Below are 19,198 nucleotides of genomic sequence, written 5' to 3'. Positions count from 1 at the left end.
CCACCTCATGTGAAGAGCTGACTCATTGGAAAAAACTGTGGTGCTGAGAGGGATTGGGGGCAGGAGGAGAAGGGGACGACAGAGGATGAGATGGCTGGATGGCATCACTGACTCGATGGACGTGAGTCTGAGTGAACTCCGGGAGTTGGTGATGGACAGGGAGGCCTGGCGTGCTGCGATTCATGGGGTTGCAAAGAGTCAGACACGAGTGAGCGACTGATCTGATCTGATCTGAAGTAGATTGAATATCCAAATCTAGAAGCTTTGCACAGAAAGTGGATAGTGGATATGATATAACAGATAAAAGGGTTCTTGTTCCAGTGTTGCCACTGATTTGTTTGTGATCTTGCATAAGAGTATCAGTTCTTCTAAGAGCTTCAGTTTTACTAACTGTGAAGTGCAGTAATACTGATACTGATACCTTATGTTAGACAAGGCAAGTAGTATGGAAGGACGCATGAAAAGTAGTACTCTACGATGACAGTATGAACACTGATCTGAGCTCACACCTGTGAGAGTCCAAACACGGGAAATATATCATACGTCATCACTGTTTGCTTTTAGGTTAAACAATAATGAATTTGTTTATGGACACCAGGTGGGCATTCATTTCTTTTTTTTTTTTTATTTTCTTGAGACTGACCATGTTATAAAGAAAGGCATGGGATTCAAATCTCTATAATCAGGCTATAACCACCTATAGCTCTGTTATTTTCATCCCATGCTTAAAACTTGCCCACTTTGACCACTGGCTTTCTTTAGCAAAACGTAAGTTGTTGATTAGCTATAGGAAGAGTATGAAAGATGAGGTGGGCAGAAATTTAATTCCTGTGTTATTCATATTCAGAATGACTCTGTCTCAAGTTGGATCCACTTTCTATGGTCCTATGGATGCATGAAAGAATCTGCAAGCACTTTGTACCAAATCTTATACTCTAGGCTGAAAAGCATTTCTGTCTCTATTTTCCAGAATTCACTGATAGTTTAAAAATCCTTCTGACTGCTTGTTTCTTTCTGGTGAAACAGACTGCTGATAGTCAAGTGAACTTGGGCATTCTGCCAGGGGCATCATGCCAATGATGTGTAGAGGTAGTTTGCAAGGATAGGTGCCAGGACTTCAACAATAAGCAAAAGCAGCTATGTTGGAACACCTCGGGTCAAAGTGTTATTTTGAAACTGGCCTTTTCTGTTTTTCTCTCAGGAACTCCAAGTTTTAAAATCAGGAAGTAGAGACAAAGCCAGGAACTTGTGAAATGACAATAGGCCAGTAAAATTACAAATGCCCTGATGGATTTTATAAGGAGGAACCCTTGTGGGAAGAGCACTAGACTGGGAGTCAGGAAATCATAGTCAAAGATCCGGGTCTCACTATCTTCATCCTACACAACAGGAACGTGGTGTCACTGGTGGGACCTGGGGAGGCACAGCAGGCGAAGTGAAGTCATGCAGGCGTGTCCGACTCTTTGGGACCCCATGGACGGTAGCCTGCCAGGTCCATGGAATTGCCCAGACAAGAATAGCGGTGTGGGAGGCCTTTCCCTCCTCCAGGGGATCTTCCCAACCCAGAATCAAACCCAGGTCTCCCGCATTGCAGGAGGATTCTTTACTGTCTGAGCCACCAAGGAAGCCTGACCTGGAAAACTGCTTCCCAAATCCTCTCCCAAACCTACACCCACTTCCCAAGATTATATTGCCATTGTTGTAATATTTTGGGCAGGAGACAAGTCAGCAGGGTCTTTCGTGAGCGTGTGGTACACCCTCTTATTCTTACTAAGATCAAATCTTTGGCTCACTGTGCCAATCCTCCACAACTCAGATATGTTAAATAACCACGTTTCACCTTTTCAATCTGTAGTCTTGTTAATCTGGAGCTCTAAATGGTTCATGCAGCTGAAAGTAAGGTTTTTGTTTGTTTTTGTTTTGAGGAGGTATTCTATGCTAACTAGGAAGAATGAGAAAAAGACAAACGTAACTATTTGGTCACTCCATAAAATCTTTCCTCAAAAGCCTCAACAGTGGGTGACTGGGGAAGGTTTCAGTTTTTCTGAGTGCATCTTCAATTCCATTTTCCATTGAGTATTTGTGGGATCATTAACATTATATTCCAAAATCAGATAACAAGGATTGACTATATAGCATAGAGAACTATGTTCAATATCTTAAAATAAACTATAATGGGATAGAATTGGAAAAAAGAATACAGGTATGTACATATATATGTATAATTGAATCACTATGAAATGTACATGTATATATTTATGATATATGTGTGTGTGTATATATATATATATATGAAGTGAAGTCAAGTCACACAGTCATGTCTGACTCTTGACTATCCCAAGGACTGTAGCCTGCCAGGCTCCTCTGTCCATGGGATTTTCCAGGCAAGAATACTGGAGTGGGTTGCCATTTCCTTCTTCAGGGGATCTTCCCAACCCAGGGCTTGAACCCAGGTCTCCAGCAGTGCAGGCAGACTCCTTACAATCTGAGCCACCAAAGAAGTCATCAGATAATATCAGTCGCTCAGTCATGTCCGACTCTGCAACCCCAGGAATCACAGCACGCCAGGCCTCCCTGTCCATCACCAACTCCCAGAGTTCACTGAGACTCACGTCCATCGAGTCAGTGATGCCATCCAGCCATCTCATCCTCTGTTGTCCCCTTCTCCTCCTGCCCCCAATCCCTCCCAGCATCAGAGTCTTTTCCAATGAGTCAACACTTCACGTGAGGTGGCCAAAGTACTGGAGTTTCAGCTTTAGCATCATTCCTTCCAAAGAAATCCCAGGGCTGATCTCCTTCAGAATGGACTGATTGATTCCTTGCAGTCCAAGGGACTCTCAAGAGTCTTCTCCAACACCACACTTCAAAAGCATCAATTCTTTGGCGCTCAGCCTTCTTCACAGTCCAACTCTCACATCCATACATGACCACAGGAAAAACCATAGCCTTGACTAGACGGACCTTTGTTGGCAAAGTAATGTCTCTGCTTTTGAATATGCTATCTAGGTTGGTCATAACTTTCCTTCCAAGGAGTAAGCGTCTTTTAATTTCATGGCTGCAGTCACCATCTGCAGTGATTTTGGAGCCCAGAAAAATAAAGTCTGGCACTGTTTCCACTGTTTCCTCATCTATTTCCCATGAAGTGGTGGGACCGGATGCCATGATCTTCGTTTTCTGAATGTTGAGCTTTAAGCCAACTTTTTCACTCTCCACTTTCACTTTCATCAAGAGGCTTTTGAGTTCCTCTTCACTTTCTGCCATAAGGGTGGTGTCATCTGCATATCTGAGGTTATTGATATTTCTCCTGGCTGTCTTGATTCCAGTTTGTGTTTCTTCCAGTCCAGCGTTTCTCATGATGTACTCTGAATATAAGTTAAATACACAGGGTGACAGTATACAGCCTTGACGAACTCCTTTTCCTATTTGGAACCAGTCTGTTGTTCCATGTCCAGTTCTAACTGTTGCTTCCTGACCTGCATACAAATTTCTCAAGAGGCAGGTCAGGTGGTCTGGTATTCCCATCTCTTTCAGAATTTTCCACAGTTTATTGTTATCCACACAGTCAAAGGCTTTGGCATAGTCAATAAAGCAGAAATAGATGTTTTTCTGGAACTCTCTTGCTTTTTCTATGATCCAGCAGATGTTGGAAATTTGATCTCTGGTTCCTCTGCCTTTTCTAAAACCAGCTTGAACATCAGGAAGTTCACGGTTCACATATTGCTGAAGCCTGGCTTGGAGAATTTTGAGCATTACTTTACTAGCGTGTGAGATGAGTGCAATTGTGCAGTAGTTTGAGCATTCTTTGGCATTGCCTTTCTTTGAGATTGGAATGAAAACTGACTGGATGAATGAATGAAAACTGAATGAAAACTGTTTTCCAGTCCTGTGGCCACTGCTGAGTTTTCCAAATTTGCTGGCATATTGAATGCAGCACTTTCACAGCATCATCTTTCAGGATTTGAAATAGTTCAACTGGAATTCCATCACCTCCACTAGCTTTGTTTGTAGTGATGCTTTCTAAGGCCCACTTGACTTCACATTCCAGGATGTCTGGCTCTAGGTCAGTGATCACACCATTGTGATTATCTAGGTCATAAAAATCTTTTTTGTACAGTTCTTCTGTATATTCTTGCCATCTCTTCTTAATATCTTCTGCTTTTGTTAGGTCCATACAATTTCTGTCCTTTATCGAGCTCATCTTTGCATGAAATGTTCCTTTGGTATCTCTGATTTTCTTGAAGAGATCCCTAGTCTTTCCCATTCTGTTGTTTTCCTCTATTTCTTTGCATTGATCGCTGAAGAAGGCTTTCTTATCTCTTCTTGCTATTCTTTGGAACTCTGCATTCAGATGTTTATATCTTTCCTTTTCTCCTTTGCTTTTCACTTCTCTTCTTTTCACAGCTATTTGTAAGGTCTCCCCAGACAGCCATTTTGCTTTTTTGCATTTCTTTTCTATGGGAATGGTCTTGATCTCTATCTCCTGTACAATGTCACGAACCTCATTCCATAGTTCATCAGGCACTCTATCTATCAGATCTAGGCCCTTAAATCTATTTCTTACTTCTACTGTATAATCATAAGGGATTTGATGTAGGTCATACCTGAATGGTCTAGTGGTTTTCCCTACTTTCTTCAATTTAAGTCTGAATTTGGCAATAAGGAGTTCATGGTCTGAGCCACAGTCAGCTCCTGGTCTTGTTTTTGCTGACTGTATAGAGTTTCTCCATCTTTGGCTGCAAAGAATATAATCAATCTGATTTTGCTGTTGACCATCCGGTGATGTCCATGTGTAGAGTTTTCTCTTGTGTTGTTGGAAGAGGGTGTTTGTTATGACCAGCGCATTTTCTTGGCAAAACTCTATTAGTCTTTGACCTGCTTCATTTCGTATTCCAAGGCCAAATTTGCCTGTTACTCCAGGTGTTTCTTTACTTCCTACTTTTGCATTCCAGTCCCCTATAATGAAAAGGACATCTTTTTTGGGTGTTAGTTCTAAAAGGTCTTGTAGGTCTTCATAGAACCGTTCAACTTCAGCTTCTTCAGCGTTACTGGTTGGGGCATAGACTTGGTTTACTGTGATATTGAATGGTTTACCTTGGAAACGAACAGAGATCATTCTGTCGTTTCTGAGATTGCATCCAAGCACTGCATTTATATATATATTTGTGCATACGTGTGTGCTCAGTCACTCAGTTGTGTCTGATTCTTTGTGACCCTATGGACGGTAGCCCGCAAGGCTCCTCTGTCTATGGAATTTTCCAGGCAAGAATACTGGAGTGGGTAGCCATTTCCTCCTCCAGGTAATCTTCCTGACCCAGGGATCGAACCCATGCCTCCTACATCCCCTCCACTGGCAGGTAAATTGAGCCACTGAGCCACCCGGGAACCCATATAGATCTGTAAATATACACACATATATTTACATATATACATATATACATAGATCTTGGAGAAGGTAATGGCAATTCATTCCAGAATTCTTGCCTGGAGAATCCCATGGACAGCACAGCCTGGCTAGCTACAGTCCATGGGGTCGCAAAGAGTCGGTCATGACTGAGTAACTAACACACACACGTATATATCTGTATTCTTTATTCCAATTCTATATTCTATATATTTTACAGCAGGCATTTCCATGGTCTTGAAAGTCCTGGTTCAGGGGGGAATAACCAAGTGGGGAGAAAGGAGCTCTTATCTGAGGCAGCAAGCAGGAAATGGGACAATGAGGAGGCTATGATGCAGCCTCAGGTGTCAGCGAGGAGCCTCTAGACTCACTGAACCAACAGGGGATTGTACCTACTGATGGCCACAGCAGGGCAAAGCTGCAACCCAGGGATGCGAACCATGCATGATCCACTTGCCTGGAAAAAACAAAGCTTCTCTCATAAACTCTATGCTGACTCAGACAAGAAGTGGAAGAACAATGGGGGCTTGAAAAACAAAACAGAAAACAGTAACCACGCTAGAGCTGGAAGCTGATTTGAGATACTGCAGGAATTCTCAGAATTTCACTCATTCGCTCTCTTTTCATTCCCCAGATGCTGCACAACAAGCATGTTATGGTCCGCGTGGGAGGAGGATGGGAAACGTTCGCAGGGTATTTGTTGAAACACGACCCCTGCCGGATGCTGCAGATATCCCGTGTGGATGGCAAGACATCCCCCGTCCAGAGCAAATCTCCAACCCTTAAGGACATGAATCCAGACAATTACCTGGTGGTCTCTGCCAGTTATAAGGCTAAGAAGGAAATTAAGTGAAACCAGGTGGTCACTACGAGGGGACTCTCATAATGGCCTGTATCTACATCTCCAGTAGTCAGTTTAGTTCACATGCTCTACAAATTCCTTTGGAAAAAGACAGAAAAATGTCATCATGCTGAAACATGCTCAAAGAGTAGCACTATTTATTTTGAATGCTTCTGTAGAAAATGACCTCTAAAAAGAAATTTTCAAATTAGATTTAAATTAGACAAATTGTAGGCTAATTATTATTTCTCAATATATGAACACAGTATTTAGAACACAATCTTAGCAATACAATTCTAGCTAAAGATAAAAATTATTAGAAGAAAATAGGATTTACAGGAAAATCAACAGAAAGTGCCTGCCCAAAGTCTACAGAATAAAAGCATCCCAGACATTTTTTTTAAAATTATAATTGCAGGATTTTAAAGCTGATTTTTAAAAAGTGACAATTAGTGTGATGACGTGCTACTAAAAATATCCAATGGCACTATAAAGTACAGAGTATTCACGACAGTAATCCTTTACTGGAAAGGCCACTTTAGAAAAGTTTACATTCACTTGCAAGGTTGCCTTAAAGTTTATCCCTTAGCTCTGACCAAATATCCGGGGTACTTTTGGAAGTTTTCACAACACCCCTTAGAGAATGGCTTATGAGTTGTTTCACACAATCCTAGGCACGTGGCTGTGTTGAAACTGACTGTGTAATTCACACACATAAGCTGACATACATTTATATTTTGACAGAATAAACTGTACAGTCAAATGTCCATTGACTTCATGTTATTTCAAAGCATTTTCTTATTAAAATGTATCTTTAGTTAACCCTACTTTGCTGTGCTGTCTAGTAATTTTACTGTAGCTAATGATGTTACAGACTTATGTATACCCTTGTATACCTAGGACAGGGCTGTTTTGTACTCATAAACAGCAAGATATTGTCCTCACTGATTCAAGAATTAAAAAGATAAATGTTGAAACATTTCCCGTCTCTATTATCAATGCTTCATTCTGAAATAAAGATCATCTGCAAATAGCAACTTCCCCTGGGAATTACAGGAAGTGTTTAATTACGGTTACCTAGTACTTTTTCACTTTGGGCAGCTGAGTGGTGGTCGTGTTTGTTCTCTTAGCAGAAAGTCTAGATTTTATAAACAGTCCTTTGAGTGCTGCCCTGAATAAGCAGAGTTAATTTGTCATTTCTTCATTTTTTTCAGCAACAACAGAATCCACCCCTTTCTTGCTTCAGAAAGCCAGGGAAGAAGTATCTGTCACATGAATGATTTAATCAGAGCAGACACAAACTTTTTAAAACAGACTGTAAAGAATCTGCTTGCAATGCAGGAGACCTGGGTTTCATCCCTGGATCGGGAAGACCCCCTGGAGAAGGGAACAGTCTTCTTGCCTGAAGAATGCCATAGACACAGGAACCTGGTGGGCTACAGTCCATGGGGTCACAGAGACCTGGACACAACTGAGCACACAGACATGGTTAGATTGGGTCCACCTGAATAGTCCAATATAATCTCCCCATTTAATGTCGTTAACTGAATCACAGCTACAAAATACCTTTCGCTGTGTTATGTAACACAGTCCCAGATTCCAGGAATTAGGATGGGTCCCATCTTCTGGGGAAGTGGCATTATTCTGTCTACACATCTACAATGGTCTTTTTAAGTGGAACTAAGAACACAGTCCCAACTGACATTGGGGTCTAGTTGCTAGCTGAATGGCACTGAAAAAGAATCTGGAGAAATAAGACTATATTCAGAAGGAAATGACTAAGTGTAGATGGCTCTTACTCACTGACTTCTTAGTGAAAATCACTAGATCCTTTTATCAAATTGTCTTGACTATCCTAAATCTTGCATTTTCCATGAGTATTAGATCGATTCATTAATTTCTCTGAAAGAGCTTGCTGGGGTGTTTCATTTATTGATCAATTTTAGAATACCATCTTGACAGAACTGTCATTCAATCCATGAACATGCAATGCTCTCACCATTCATATATTTAAAAAAAAAATCTCAGCAGTGTTTGTAGTTTTCTAATTCAGATCTTTTCATTTTTCCTAAGTATTTTTATCCTATGTGATGATATTGTATGATTTACAGTGTTTGAAGATTCAGATTGTTCATTGTTCTTGTGTGCTAAGTTGCTCCAGTCCTGTCTGACTGTGACCCTATGGACCTGCCAGGCTCCTCTGTCCATGGGATTCTCTAGGCAAGAATACTGGAGTGGGTTGTCAGCCCCTCCTCCAGGGGAATCTTCCCTACCCAGGATCAAACATGGTCTCATTATGTTTCCTGTATTGCAGCGAGCTCTTCACCACTAGCGCCACCTGGGAAGCCTCAAGATTATTCATTACTTGTATTATACAGAATTGACTTTTTCTGTATAATGATTTGGACTTTCCTGGTAGCTTAGCTGGTAAAGAATCTGCCTGCAATGTAGGAGATGCGGGTTTGTCCGCTGGTCTGGAAAATCCCCTGGAGAAGAAATAGGCTACCCACTCCAGTGTTCTTGGGCTTTCCTGGTGGCTCAGACAGTAAAGAATCTGCCTGCAATGCAGGAGACCTGGGTTCGATCCCTGGGTTTGGAAGATCCCCTGGAGGAGGACATGGCAACCCACTCCAGTATTCCTGCTTGGAGAATCCCCATGGACAGAGGAGCCTACTGAGCTACAGTCCATGAGGTTGCAAAGTCAGACACAACTGAAGCAACTTAGCACAGCACAGCATAGAATGATTTGCATTTTGCTACCCTACTAAACGCATTAGTTTCAAAGTCTGCTATAAATGCAAATTGATTGTGTCAATGGCTTTTGAAAAAAATCAGAGAAAACTGTACCACAACTCAATCAACTTAAAGCAAATACACTTATCATGGGAATTTGAGATGCTTGCTTGGAGATGTCCAAGGAATCACCTTAAATATCAACTTGGATAGGCATGCATGTTTACTTATCTCTTACTGATCTGTTTATGCAGACATTATTTAAATCTAAAACCAACAAGAGTTACCTTTTCTTCTAAGGGCACAGCACAATTCTTATCAGTGAAAATAACTTGAATTGTTGGAGCAGAAAAGGAAAATTCATAGCTTATGGCCAATTCTTTTGAAGTACCAAAGATGATAGCTAGAACATTTACTCTTTTTTTTTAGAAAATACTATATTTCATTATTAAAAATGCTGCTGCTAAGTTTATACATATGTGTCAGACATATATATCTTCTATCTTTACTTAACACAAAATAAAAAACAAAATCACAAAATAATAATCTGAGAAACCATTAAACTCTGCATGCCAGAGTGAAGTTCAAGAATAAAAGACTAGGAAAGCTTTTTTTTTTAACTTTTTTTTTCTCATTTTTCTCTCTTTTATAAATAGTAAGTATATTTTATTCTCATAGAACTCTATGAAGATTCTATAACTACTTTCCATGTAGAAATAAGATATCATTTAAGGTGTTATTAAATTGCTTTTGGTCATAATCCTCTATAAAAGCTAAAGTTATTCATATAACAGGAACTCTTTTTTCTCCTTATCCTAATGCCACAAGACTGCATATTGCTAGAAGAATATTATTGGAAATACTAAACAAATATTGGAATTCACATTACAAACATACTGGGCCCATATTGTTGCCAAGCATCACTTCCTCTGTAATTCAAAGTCTGTTTGTCCTGGCTTAGGTGGGATAATAGATCCATAGCTTGCAAAAATGGCCTGACCGTAGCATTAGAAAATGATGAACAAAAATCTCACCCATGCCACGTCTTAGCTGCAGGGGTGTTGCTTCACTCTGTGCAAAGTCGGGATTACACTTCATATATGTATATACACAGACTCACTATGAAGTTTATTATAGTATTTCTCTAAAAAACAGGAGACAAATAATAGCATTTCTTTTTTAGAGTATAGGAAAAGAAACTTGCCAACCCATAAATGATTTAAGATGTAGTAAAAATAAAAAAATTTGTTCAACAGAAACGGCCAAAGCCAGTTTTTTGTATAGGAAAATGTATATTTGTACCCTGTAAGCCAATACGGCATTCATAACAAATCCATGTGTGGGAAAATTACATTCCAAATACAATCAGTGAAACAAAAAAATCACATACAGATGTTTTAAAAAACATGCAGCATGTCAACACAGGGGCTGTGTGGTAATACACAACTTTTTGTTATCAGCCATAGTAACAGTTTGATGATTAGAATCAACAAGCAGTGGTTTAAGCACTTAATGTGATAGATAGTCAATACATATAAGCATTTTACTGTTTAGTTTTATTTTAGTAATTTGGGTGGGGAGTTTAGGTGACATATCGAGAATTATAATGCTTTCCTATTTAAATTATCAATTATGGGAAATTGGCTCTAAGCTAAGGTTTCATCAGAAACTGATTTATAACTTTGAGGAAGATTCCTTGAGAATGTGTGTGCGTGTGTACATTTTTTTTAAGTAGTCACTTACTGGTTTCCTATCAGGCATCCAGTCTCCCTTTTTCCTTCTCCTTCCTAACACTATTCCTAACATCTGAGTATCACCCCTTAAAAGGCATGCAACCCATGTGGTTTTGGGGACAGTCGATTACACCCAAGGAGGCAGGCCATGGTTGACTGGAAGGGCATATCCACTGTTACTAGAAGGCAATTCACCAGCACAGCATTCTTGGTTCAACAGTAAATAAGCATGGTATTTGGATATAAACTGCTATTAGAAATAGGGCATTATCCCCAAGATGAAAGCCTTTTGTCTACACTAACCCAAACTATAAGCTATAACACTGATCAAACTGTCTTTTCTGTATTAAAACAGAAGGAAGGATGCACACATTCTAGGAATGGTATACTCTGGTTCCATACCCATTCATCTATTAATGTTCTTTTCTCCTTTCTGCCTTGAAAAAAATTAATCATGTTCATACAAGAATTTTATTTCTAAAATACAATCCAATGACTTCACTATTCTTTCTGAACAAACATACCACCAATTCTCTAAAGGATAAAGAATATTGAACCTGTCTATAACTACATATCTTGCCTGGATAGTCACAGAATATTTCATTCCATAATCAAAGAAAGTGATTTTTTCCAATTGAGGAGTCAAGAGATCTATATTATAGTTCGAAGTCTTTAAAATTAAAATACATCATATACTGCAATATAACAAGATTTGTGGGAGGGATGAGCGAGACAGTAGTTCAGTTTCCTTTCTGTAGGTTAGGTGAGTTGGTCTCTTTAATTTACAATCCTTATTTCATTTAATACCTGAAAATTGTAATTTAGGGCTCAGACCGTGGCCTTGTCATCCAAAAGAGCAACCAAATTAAAACAGACAGTAATTCTTCTGTTTTAGCTTATTATATATCAAGAAACTCAAAAAACCAAAATTGCTATAATAAATATTACCAGTGAACAAAAATCTAAAAAAGTTTATGGCAATGCATCACACAGAATTACCCTGCAATATTTTTATGTTTAAAGTAGACCTTTTTAAATACAATACTTACATACTTTTTTCATACATTCATACTGGCCTTGGCAATTTCACATCTGTAAAAATCTTATAAGCATTCTTTAATAAATAAAAAATAAAAACACCTATAAAATTTGGACAAACACATTCGCACTAAGTATAACCCATCCATTCTTAAACTCATTCAATTACTGCAAAGATCTTTATAGAGTTGAATCCAATACTGTATATTGTACATCGCTGCCCTCTGATGGCATCACTAATATATAATTTTAAATTCAGCAAGCAAAAAAAAACACTTTATTATAAAGAGAGTATGTTAATTTTATAAGCTACAGAAATAGAAATTAGGAGATATTTTATGTTCTCTAGAAATAAATATTAATTTCTTAGTAAGTTATAAAAATTTACAGTGTTCCTTCATATAAGCCCTTCAAATGATTTTTCAAGATTTTCCCTGATGATCAGTTTAAAAGGCACTAAGTCCGCAAGTTTAAGCTAAAGTCTTCACATATAATGAAATAATGAGATATAAGGTTAAGCAGCAAATTATAAAGAGTTAGATCATTTCATAAAGGAGGGAAAATGCAAGTGCAACTTTAAATATCTGAGACATATGCAGAATTTTTCCATGCAATATACAAATATATATTCACTATTTAGGTCCATGTTTGAACTACTAAAAAGAGGCAAATCACCCACCATCTACAGAAGAGCAAAGGTAGGGAAAATAAAAATTTAATGAAAGGTCTGGACATTTTCTAACTCTCGCAATCAAAAGCATTTTCAGTATTCAATTTTGAAAAAGCACTGCACTTGAGAGCACTAAAATTACAAAGTCTGAATCTTCATTTATTCAAAGAGAAGAAATTAAATTGAGGATGTCCACTTGATTGTAGAGATTAGTTACTGGCAGTAGACTCTTCCATTCACGCTGTGCTTTATGAAACTGTCCACTAGAAAAGATAAAAATATAGAGGAAAGTAAACTTTGTTTAAAAAGTGAACAAACAGGTAAAAGAGGAATCTGGGCTATACAAATGTAAAATGATCTTTGTGAGGGCCAGTGACTAGTAAAATTTTATATTATAGTCAAAAGTCTGAAATCAAATATAAGAGGGTGTACACAGAGAAAGAAAGAAAATATCTGGACAGGTTAACGAGGGGCAGCAGCTAGGTCCCAAATACCTGATAATCAGTCAAACAAAATATCACAAGACAAAATAAAAACAATGAAACTACAAAGTAAAAATAAAGGAACTGGAATTCTTGTTTGAGGCAGGGGAGTGAAAAAGTGGTAGAAATTATTAAATAATGGTCTGGCAGAGTCTTTGCCTGGAGAAGGATATGGCAACCTGTACTCCAGTATTCTTGCCTTGAGAATCCTATGGGCAGAGGAGTCCATGCGGTTGCAAAGAGTTGGACACAACTGAGCGACTAATACACACAAAGTCTTTGACTGTCTCAACTTGAGAAACTATTACACGTGGTATTCTGCTTAATCCAGTTTATTAAATTTTGCAATAGTAAGTTCTGAAAAAGCCATTGAGATAATACCAGACGTATTTACCAGTCTCTACTGTTCCAAGTATATTAAGAAACATTATTGGATGTAACATACTTTTAAAAAATGTTTATTTAAATAAAGTTAAAAATTAAAGATGAATTCAAGTAAATTTACTTCCCTTTATTTTAGGACTTCTTACGGATTTAAATATTGTGCTTTTTTTAATCTCCAAGGAAGGTATTCAATATATAACATAATATTCAGTGTTTTGGGGCTTCCCTTGTGGCTCAGCTGGTAAAGAATCTGCCTGCAATGTAGGAGACCTGGGTTCAATCCCTGGGTTGGGAGGATCCCCTGGAGAAGGGAAAGGCTGTAAAGTCCATGAACTATAGTCCAAAGAGTCGCAAAGAGTCGGACATGACTGAGCAACTCTTCACTTTTACTTCATTCAGTATTTTTAAACGTTTTTTTTACCATGGCACTCTATTTTCAACAAAATAGCCCTTAGGACTAGTATTACAAACACTAGAGCAGTGATTCTCAATCTGGTTTGACATCAGACTCCTTACGGAGTTTAAAAGTCCTGAGGGCCAAGCGCCATCTCAGAGATCATGATTGGTACAAGGTCAGAACCAAGGTCCAGCCTTTTGTGAAAGTCCCCCATGAGCCAGTGGCATCTGCCAGAACGCCTCTGCTGGTATATCCTGAACTGATGCTAGTTTGTGTCCTGATGCCATCGTCACACTGACTTCATAAAATAAGGCTGCCTTTCCAGAACACAGTAAGCATTACCAATGCCAACTGTCCTTGTAAGAGACAGTTAGTTAGTCAGCAGATGAATATGTGGAGCGTGTGAAGACAGAGAGGGTCCTGTTTTCCTCATACTATGGAGTCAGGTTAGGAAGAATCAGCCTATACCACAGGACACTCAAGGCCTGAGAATAGGACAGAAGTAGCTCAGTCGTGTCCGACTCTTTGTAACCCCGGGGACTGTAGCCTACCAGGCTCCTCTGTCCATGGGATTTTCCAGGCAAGAATACTGGAGTGGGTTGCCATTTCCTTCTCCAGGGGATCTTCCCAACCCAGGGATCTGAAAGCGGCCCCTAAATGGCCCCAGGCCAAAAGGTTTGAGGATTAAAGTTATTGTCTATCTCATATTTTCCCTTCTGTTATCCCTGAAAGTGAAAGTTGCTCAGTGGTGTTCAACTCTCTGCGATCCCACAGCCTATACCACCCATGGAATTCTCCAGGACAGAATAGTGGAGTGGGTAGCCTTTCCCTTCTCCAGGGGATCTTCCCAACCCAGGGATCGAACCCAGGTCTCCTGCATTGCAGGCTGATTCTTTAACAGCTGAGCCACCAGGGAAGCTCTGAGCCACCAAAAGTTTTGAACTTCACTGTATGCTATGAGCAATGCAGGTGGTCAAAGAAAAAAAGGTACTGAATTTAATACTGATAATGTCTCTCATTTTGCACACTTCTGAAGGGACCAGAAGAAATCTAAGACCTAACTTATTTGTAATCTATAGGCTTCACTTCATGGAAACTTCAGCTTTAATTACAGAAGCTCCTTTCTCTCTTAAGAGTTCAAAAGCTGATGTAAAATTTGTTAGGTTGAAAGTGCAAGTCGCTCCATAGTGTCCAACTCTTTGCAACCCCATGGACAATACAGTCCATGGAATTCTCCAGGCCAGAATACTGGAGTGGGCAGCCTTTCCCTTCTTCTGGGGATCTTCTCAACCTAGGGATTGAACCCAGGTCTCCCACATTGCAGGTAGATTCTTTATGAGCTGAGCCACAGGGGAAGCCCAAAACTACTGGGGTGGCTACCCTATCCCTTCTCCAGGGGATCTTCCCGACCCAGGAATCAAATTGTGGTCTTCTACATTGCAGGCAGATTCTTTACCAACTGAGCTATCAGGGAAGCCCTTTGTTAGGTTGCTGCTGCTGCTGCTGCTAAGTCGCTTCAGTCATGTCCAACTCTGTGTGACCCCATAGACAGCAGCCCACCAGGCTCCCCTGTCCCTGGGATTCTCCAGGCAAACACTGGAGTGGGTTGCGAAAGAAGTACCTTCTGACTATAGAAAAAAATATCCTTTTTTGTAACATTATATGTGACTTCAAGTCATTCAGAAATTTGTGTTTCATTTAGTGAAAAAAACTAAGAGTTTGAAGCAGGTTATAGTACAATCCAATTTTATAAAATTGACATATAAAATGAGATTAGAAATGATGTCAAAATGATACTGAATTTGGGTGATTTTTACTTTCTTCTTTGTACCCTTCCATATTGCTTAAGTTTTCTACACAGTTAAGATTGTCATTAATTATGTGAGTAGGCTTTCCAGGTGGCAAAGAACCCACCCGCCAATGCAGGAGACACAAGTTCAGTCCCTGGGTTGGGAAGATCCCCTAGAGGAGGAAATGGCAACCCACTCCAGTGTTCTTGCCTGGAATATTCCATTGACAGAGGAGCCTGGTGGGCTATAGTCTGTGGGGTTGCAAAGAGTTGGACATGACTGAGCACACATATACACACACACATGTACATATGAAGTATTAAGATATAGGGTTAAGATAAACAAGAAAAGTCTGTTTTCATTTTGGGAAAAAGAAAACAAATCTATTCCAATGAATGTTGAAATGTTCAAATAAACTGACACTTCTTCCAATCTATATTGTTCATGCTTTTAAATTCACATTTCTTTGATAATCATTTTCTGGAGGAAATTATTGAATGGATTGCTACTTGAGTTTTCAAAAATTCCAGGTAAATCAAATCTTCAATAAATTTTAATACTTACTCTAAGTCCACCTTCTGGTGGGGGTCCAGATGTAGCCATTTCTTTTTCTATTTTTTCCTTTTTCTTTCTCTTTTCTTCCACAGACCGAACATTCAGAATACCCCGAGATGCAGCCTTCAGAAAAATCGTTGATAAACAACAAAATTGTAGAAAAACAACAAAATTTAGTTTTCTGTGTCCGGAAGGTGTCTTTTGCTTTTTGCCTTTCAGGTTTTTCTTTCGATGTGGGGGCAGGGGAGGGGTTGGTCTCTCTTTTTGGCAACAAAGAATTAGACTATTTCTAAAACAGCTTTACATAAAACATACTACAATTTCTTCATTGAGTATTTTGCAACCATACATATTTCGCCCCTAAAATTACTTCACAACTGTCAGTGCTTTACAAGGCACGGTCATTTCACCTCAAGGAACAATGTTATTAAAGGGGCATCTCACATAACGGAAGACACGTGTATGGTAATTGTCATACATTAAATAACAAATCCCTGGAGGAGGCCATGGCGACCCACTCTAGGATTCTTGTGGAGACAATCTCATGGACAGAGGAGATTCGCTGGCTACAGTCCATGGGGTCACAGAGAAGTAGACATGACTGAGCACACACACAAATGACATAAATGCATTAAATGAATTTACTGAAATACAGAAATCATTCTGAAAAATGTTTATCTTTAAATTTGTAAGATATCAGATATCATTTTCATTAGAGAATACTACCAGTAATAGACATTTACAGAGAACAAAGCACAAATTTAACCATCTAAGGTCGAATTTTATTTTACTGTTACCTCCTTCTGTCTTCTCTCTGCAGCCTCTGCAAGCTTTGCTCTTTTTTCTTCCTAGGAAAAATGTGTAAAAAATATGGTTTTAAACAAAACCAAACATGATCCTTGATATTTTATACTTTATCTTACCAGTAATGTAATAGTTTATAAAAATAGTACTGGCCTCAACTGTCCCACTAGGAATGCCATTACTTATAACATTTATAAAATACTCAACTTTGTGAATTTCATTTTCCCAATCAGTGTACCTTTAAGTAAGCACAAGGTGAGACATATATCTATATATACACATTTTATATCTCATACATACATACACAGATTGGCCTGTGAAATAATCTATTTGCACTTTTTTTTTTTTTAAGCGCTAACAAACTAGTCAGGGCAATAATAAAACAAATGACATTGAACAATACAAGCAAGGAAATACACGGTTGATACTGCCAATTGAAAAGGAGTTTGAGGCAGCCTGGTATTTTCAGAAAAAGTTCATGAATGAAGAGAATGAATCTCATTGTGTAGGACAAGAAGGACTGAAGGATATTTGAGATGTACTGTTTCATGTTGAGACACCATGAATATTATTTTTCTACCTAGATTAATCACAAGTTATAAGTTATTTAAATATATAAGACAGTAAACAGCATTCTCTTGGGAGCTGTGTTAATAATTTCATTTTCCACAAAACACTCATTCATTCACTTATTCATTCTTTGGATACTTATTGAGCAACAATCATACCTAGGAACTATTCCTGGTGCTGAGAATACAGCAGTGAAATAATACAAAGAAATATTTCCACCCACATAGAATTTACATTCCAATGAGGACAGTCATATATAATCAAATAAATATACATTTATTAGACTGAAGGAAGTGCTTCTGGGAAATACAAAGAGTATGGTCAAAATGGAAGGATGGGTTGATGGTAGAGTGGAGGATCTATTTTATTTAGAGTGGTGAAGAAAAGCCTCAAAGATAAAGTGACATTTAAGTATTCTGCCATGTGGTTATCTCTGGAGGTGGCGGGGAGGGCTTAACAACTGCTGGCACATTGGTTTTTTATTAACAGCCAGATAAAGAAAATTAAGAACATTTAAAAGCAACAGTAGCAAGGAAGACAAGGTGAATTTTCTCATATCAACTTCCAGGTCGTTTTTAGCACTTAAGATCAAATAGCTGAAGAGTTAATGTACTTCCCTAAACAATTCATTTCCTTCAAAGAATTCTTAGCTAAATATTAATAAACCTAAAATTTAGGTTTTCTGTTAGCAATCTCCTGTAAGGATTATTAAGGTAAAAAGGCTGTTAAAAATAGAAAGCTACAAAAAGTATAAATGTACTATACCACAAACCACCTAGATACATCTGCAATTATCCAGATAAATAACGACTACTTTCTAGTACAAGTATGTCCCCAATATTGCATGGGGACAAATCGACATATTTTTAAGATGCATTTCTCGTTAAACTGAAAATTCAAATCTCAGGATGCCTTGTATTTTTATTCGCTAAACGTGGCAACCTTACAAATTGTATATTCTGTACTACATAAAATGCTTTTTAAAATAGAACGTAGATAAATACTAAAGAGAAAGTCACTAACAATATCTAATAAAACGCAGAAATATACAAGACTTTATTGAGCACCTTCTTTAAACAGCTGGTACAGACACATAAAAATGCACATCTCCTACAAGATGAAACTCCTCAGTTCACGGAGAAAGAGGGATGTCTTTTCACATATTAACTTCATCTACCGCATCTCCAGGAGTGGTCCCCACAGCGCACCGTCCGCGTGCGCCTGCGTCCTACGAATTCCCGATTTTGCCGGCGGCGAAAGGTAAAGAGACATCGGAGCCGCCTTCAGAGGGAGAGAGACGGACGCGGAGACAGCCCCCAAATCCCGCAGGCAGGACGTCGAGGTCCCTCGGGGCGCAGCCACCCGTCTCTGCCAGCTGGGTCCCCACCGGCGGCTCTCCGGCCCGCGCCGCCGCGTCCAACGGCCCGTCCCGTGGCCGCAGCTCGGGCCTCCCGGCGCGCCCCTCCGGGAACAGGTGCGCGCGGCGCCGGCGGGCTGACGCGGGGAAGCGGGCAGGCAGCCTTACTCACCAGGTCCGGCGAGGGAGGCGAGGCCTCGGTGGGACAGGGAAAACACAGCCCCATGGGGATCGCGGCCGGGGATCTGCTCCGCGGTCCGCCTAAACCAGGCCGTGAGAACTGCGCGATCAAACGCGGGTCCCAGGTCTGCGGCGCTCACTCCGCCCCCGCCGGGCGGCTTGGTGACCGGGTTGCTCCGCCCCGCCGCTCCTCTCTGCCCCGCCCCTCTCCCGCAACGCCGCACCCCGCCCCGCGACACCGCCCACTCACACTCCCCGCCCTT

General features: G+C 39.7%; 2 protein-coding genes across 5 annotated transcripts in view; one reads left to right on the top strand and one right to left on the bottom strand.

The window, feature by feature from the left end:
- Nucleotides 1-10,819, top strand: part of GAS2 (growth arrest specific 2) — a 151,705-nt gene extending 140,886 nt beyond the window's left edge. For all 4 annotated transcript variants that reach the window (XM_070365081.1, XM_070365080.1, XM_070365082.1 and 1 more), the window contains exon 8: nucleotides 6,036-10,819. In XM_070365081.1, the coding sequence (XP_070221182.1) occupies nucleotides 6,036-6,254 (219 nt within the window). In that variant the 3' untranslated portion in view covers nucleotides 6,255-10,819. The remainder of the gene's footprint in view (nucleotides 1-6,035) is intronic.
- Nucleotides 10,820-12,554: 1,735 nt separating this feature from the next.
- Nucleotides 12,555-19,109, bottom strand: SVIP (small VCP interacting protein). Its single transcript, XM_014476839.2, has 4 exons — nucleotides 18,928-19,109; nucleotides 16,822-16,872; nucleotides 16,034-16,147; nucleotides 12,555-12,679 (listed from the first exon to the last, which is right to left on the bottom strand). Exons 1-4 carry the CDS (start codon nucleotides 18,979-18,981, stop codon nucleotides 12,665-12,667), a joined length of 234 nt encoding a protein of 77 aa, XP_014332325.1. The 5' UTR covers nucleotides 18,982-19,109; the 3' UTR covers nucleotides 12,555-12,664.
- Between the last annotated feature and the right edge of the window lie 89 nt (nucleotides 19,110-19,198).

Source organism: Bos mutus, chromosome 29, assembly GCF_027580195.1.
Source record: "Bos mutus isolate GX-2022 chromosome 29, NWIPB_WYAK_1.1, whole genome shotgun sequence".
Classification (NCBI taxonomy): Eukaryota; Metazoa; Chordata; class Mammalia; order Artiodactyla; family Bovidae; genus Bos; species Bos mutus.
Note: the sequence above shows the minus strand (reverse complement) of the source record. Positions and strands in the feature narration are given on the sequence as shown.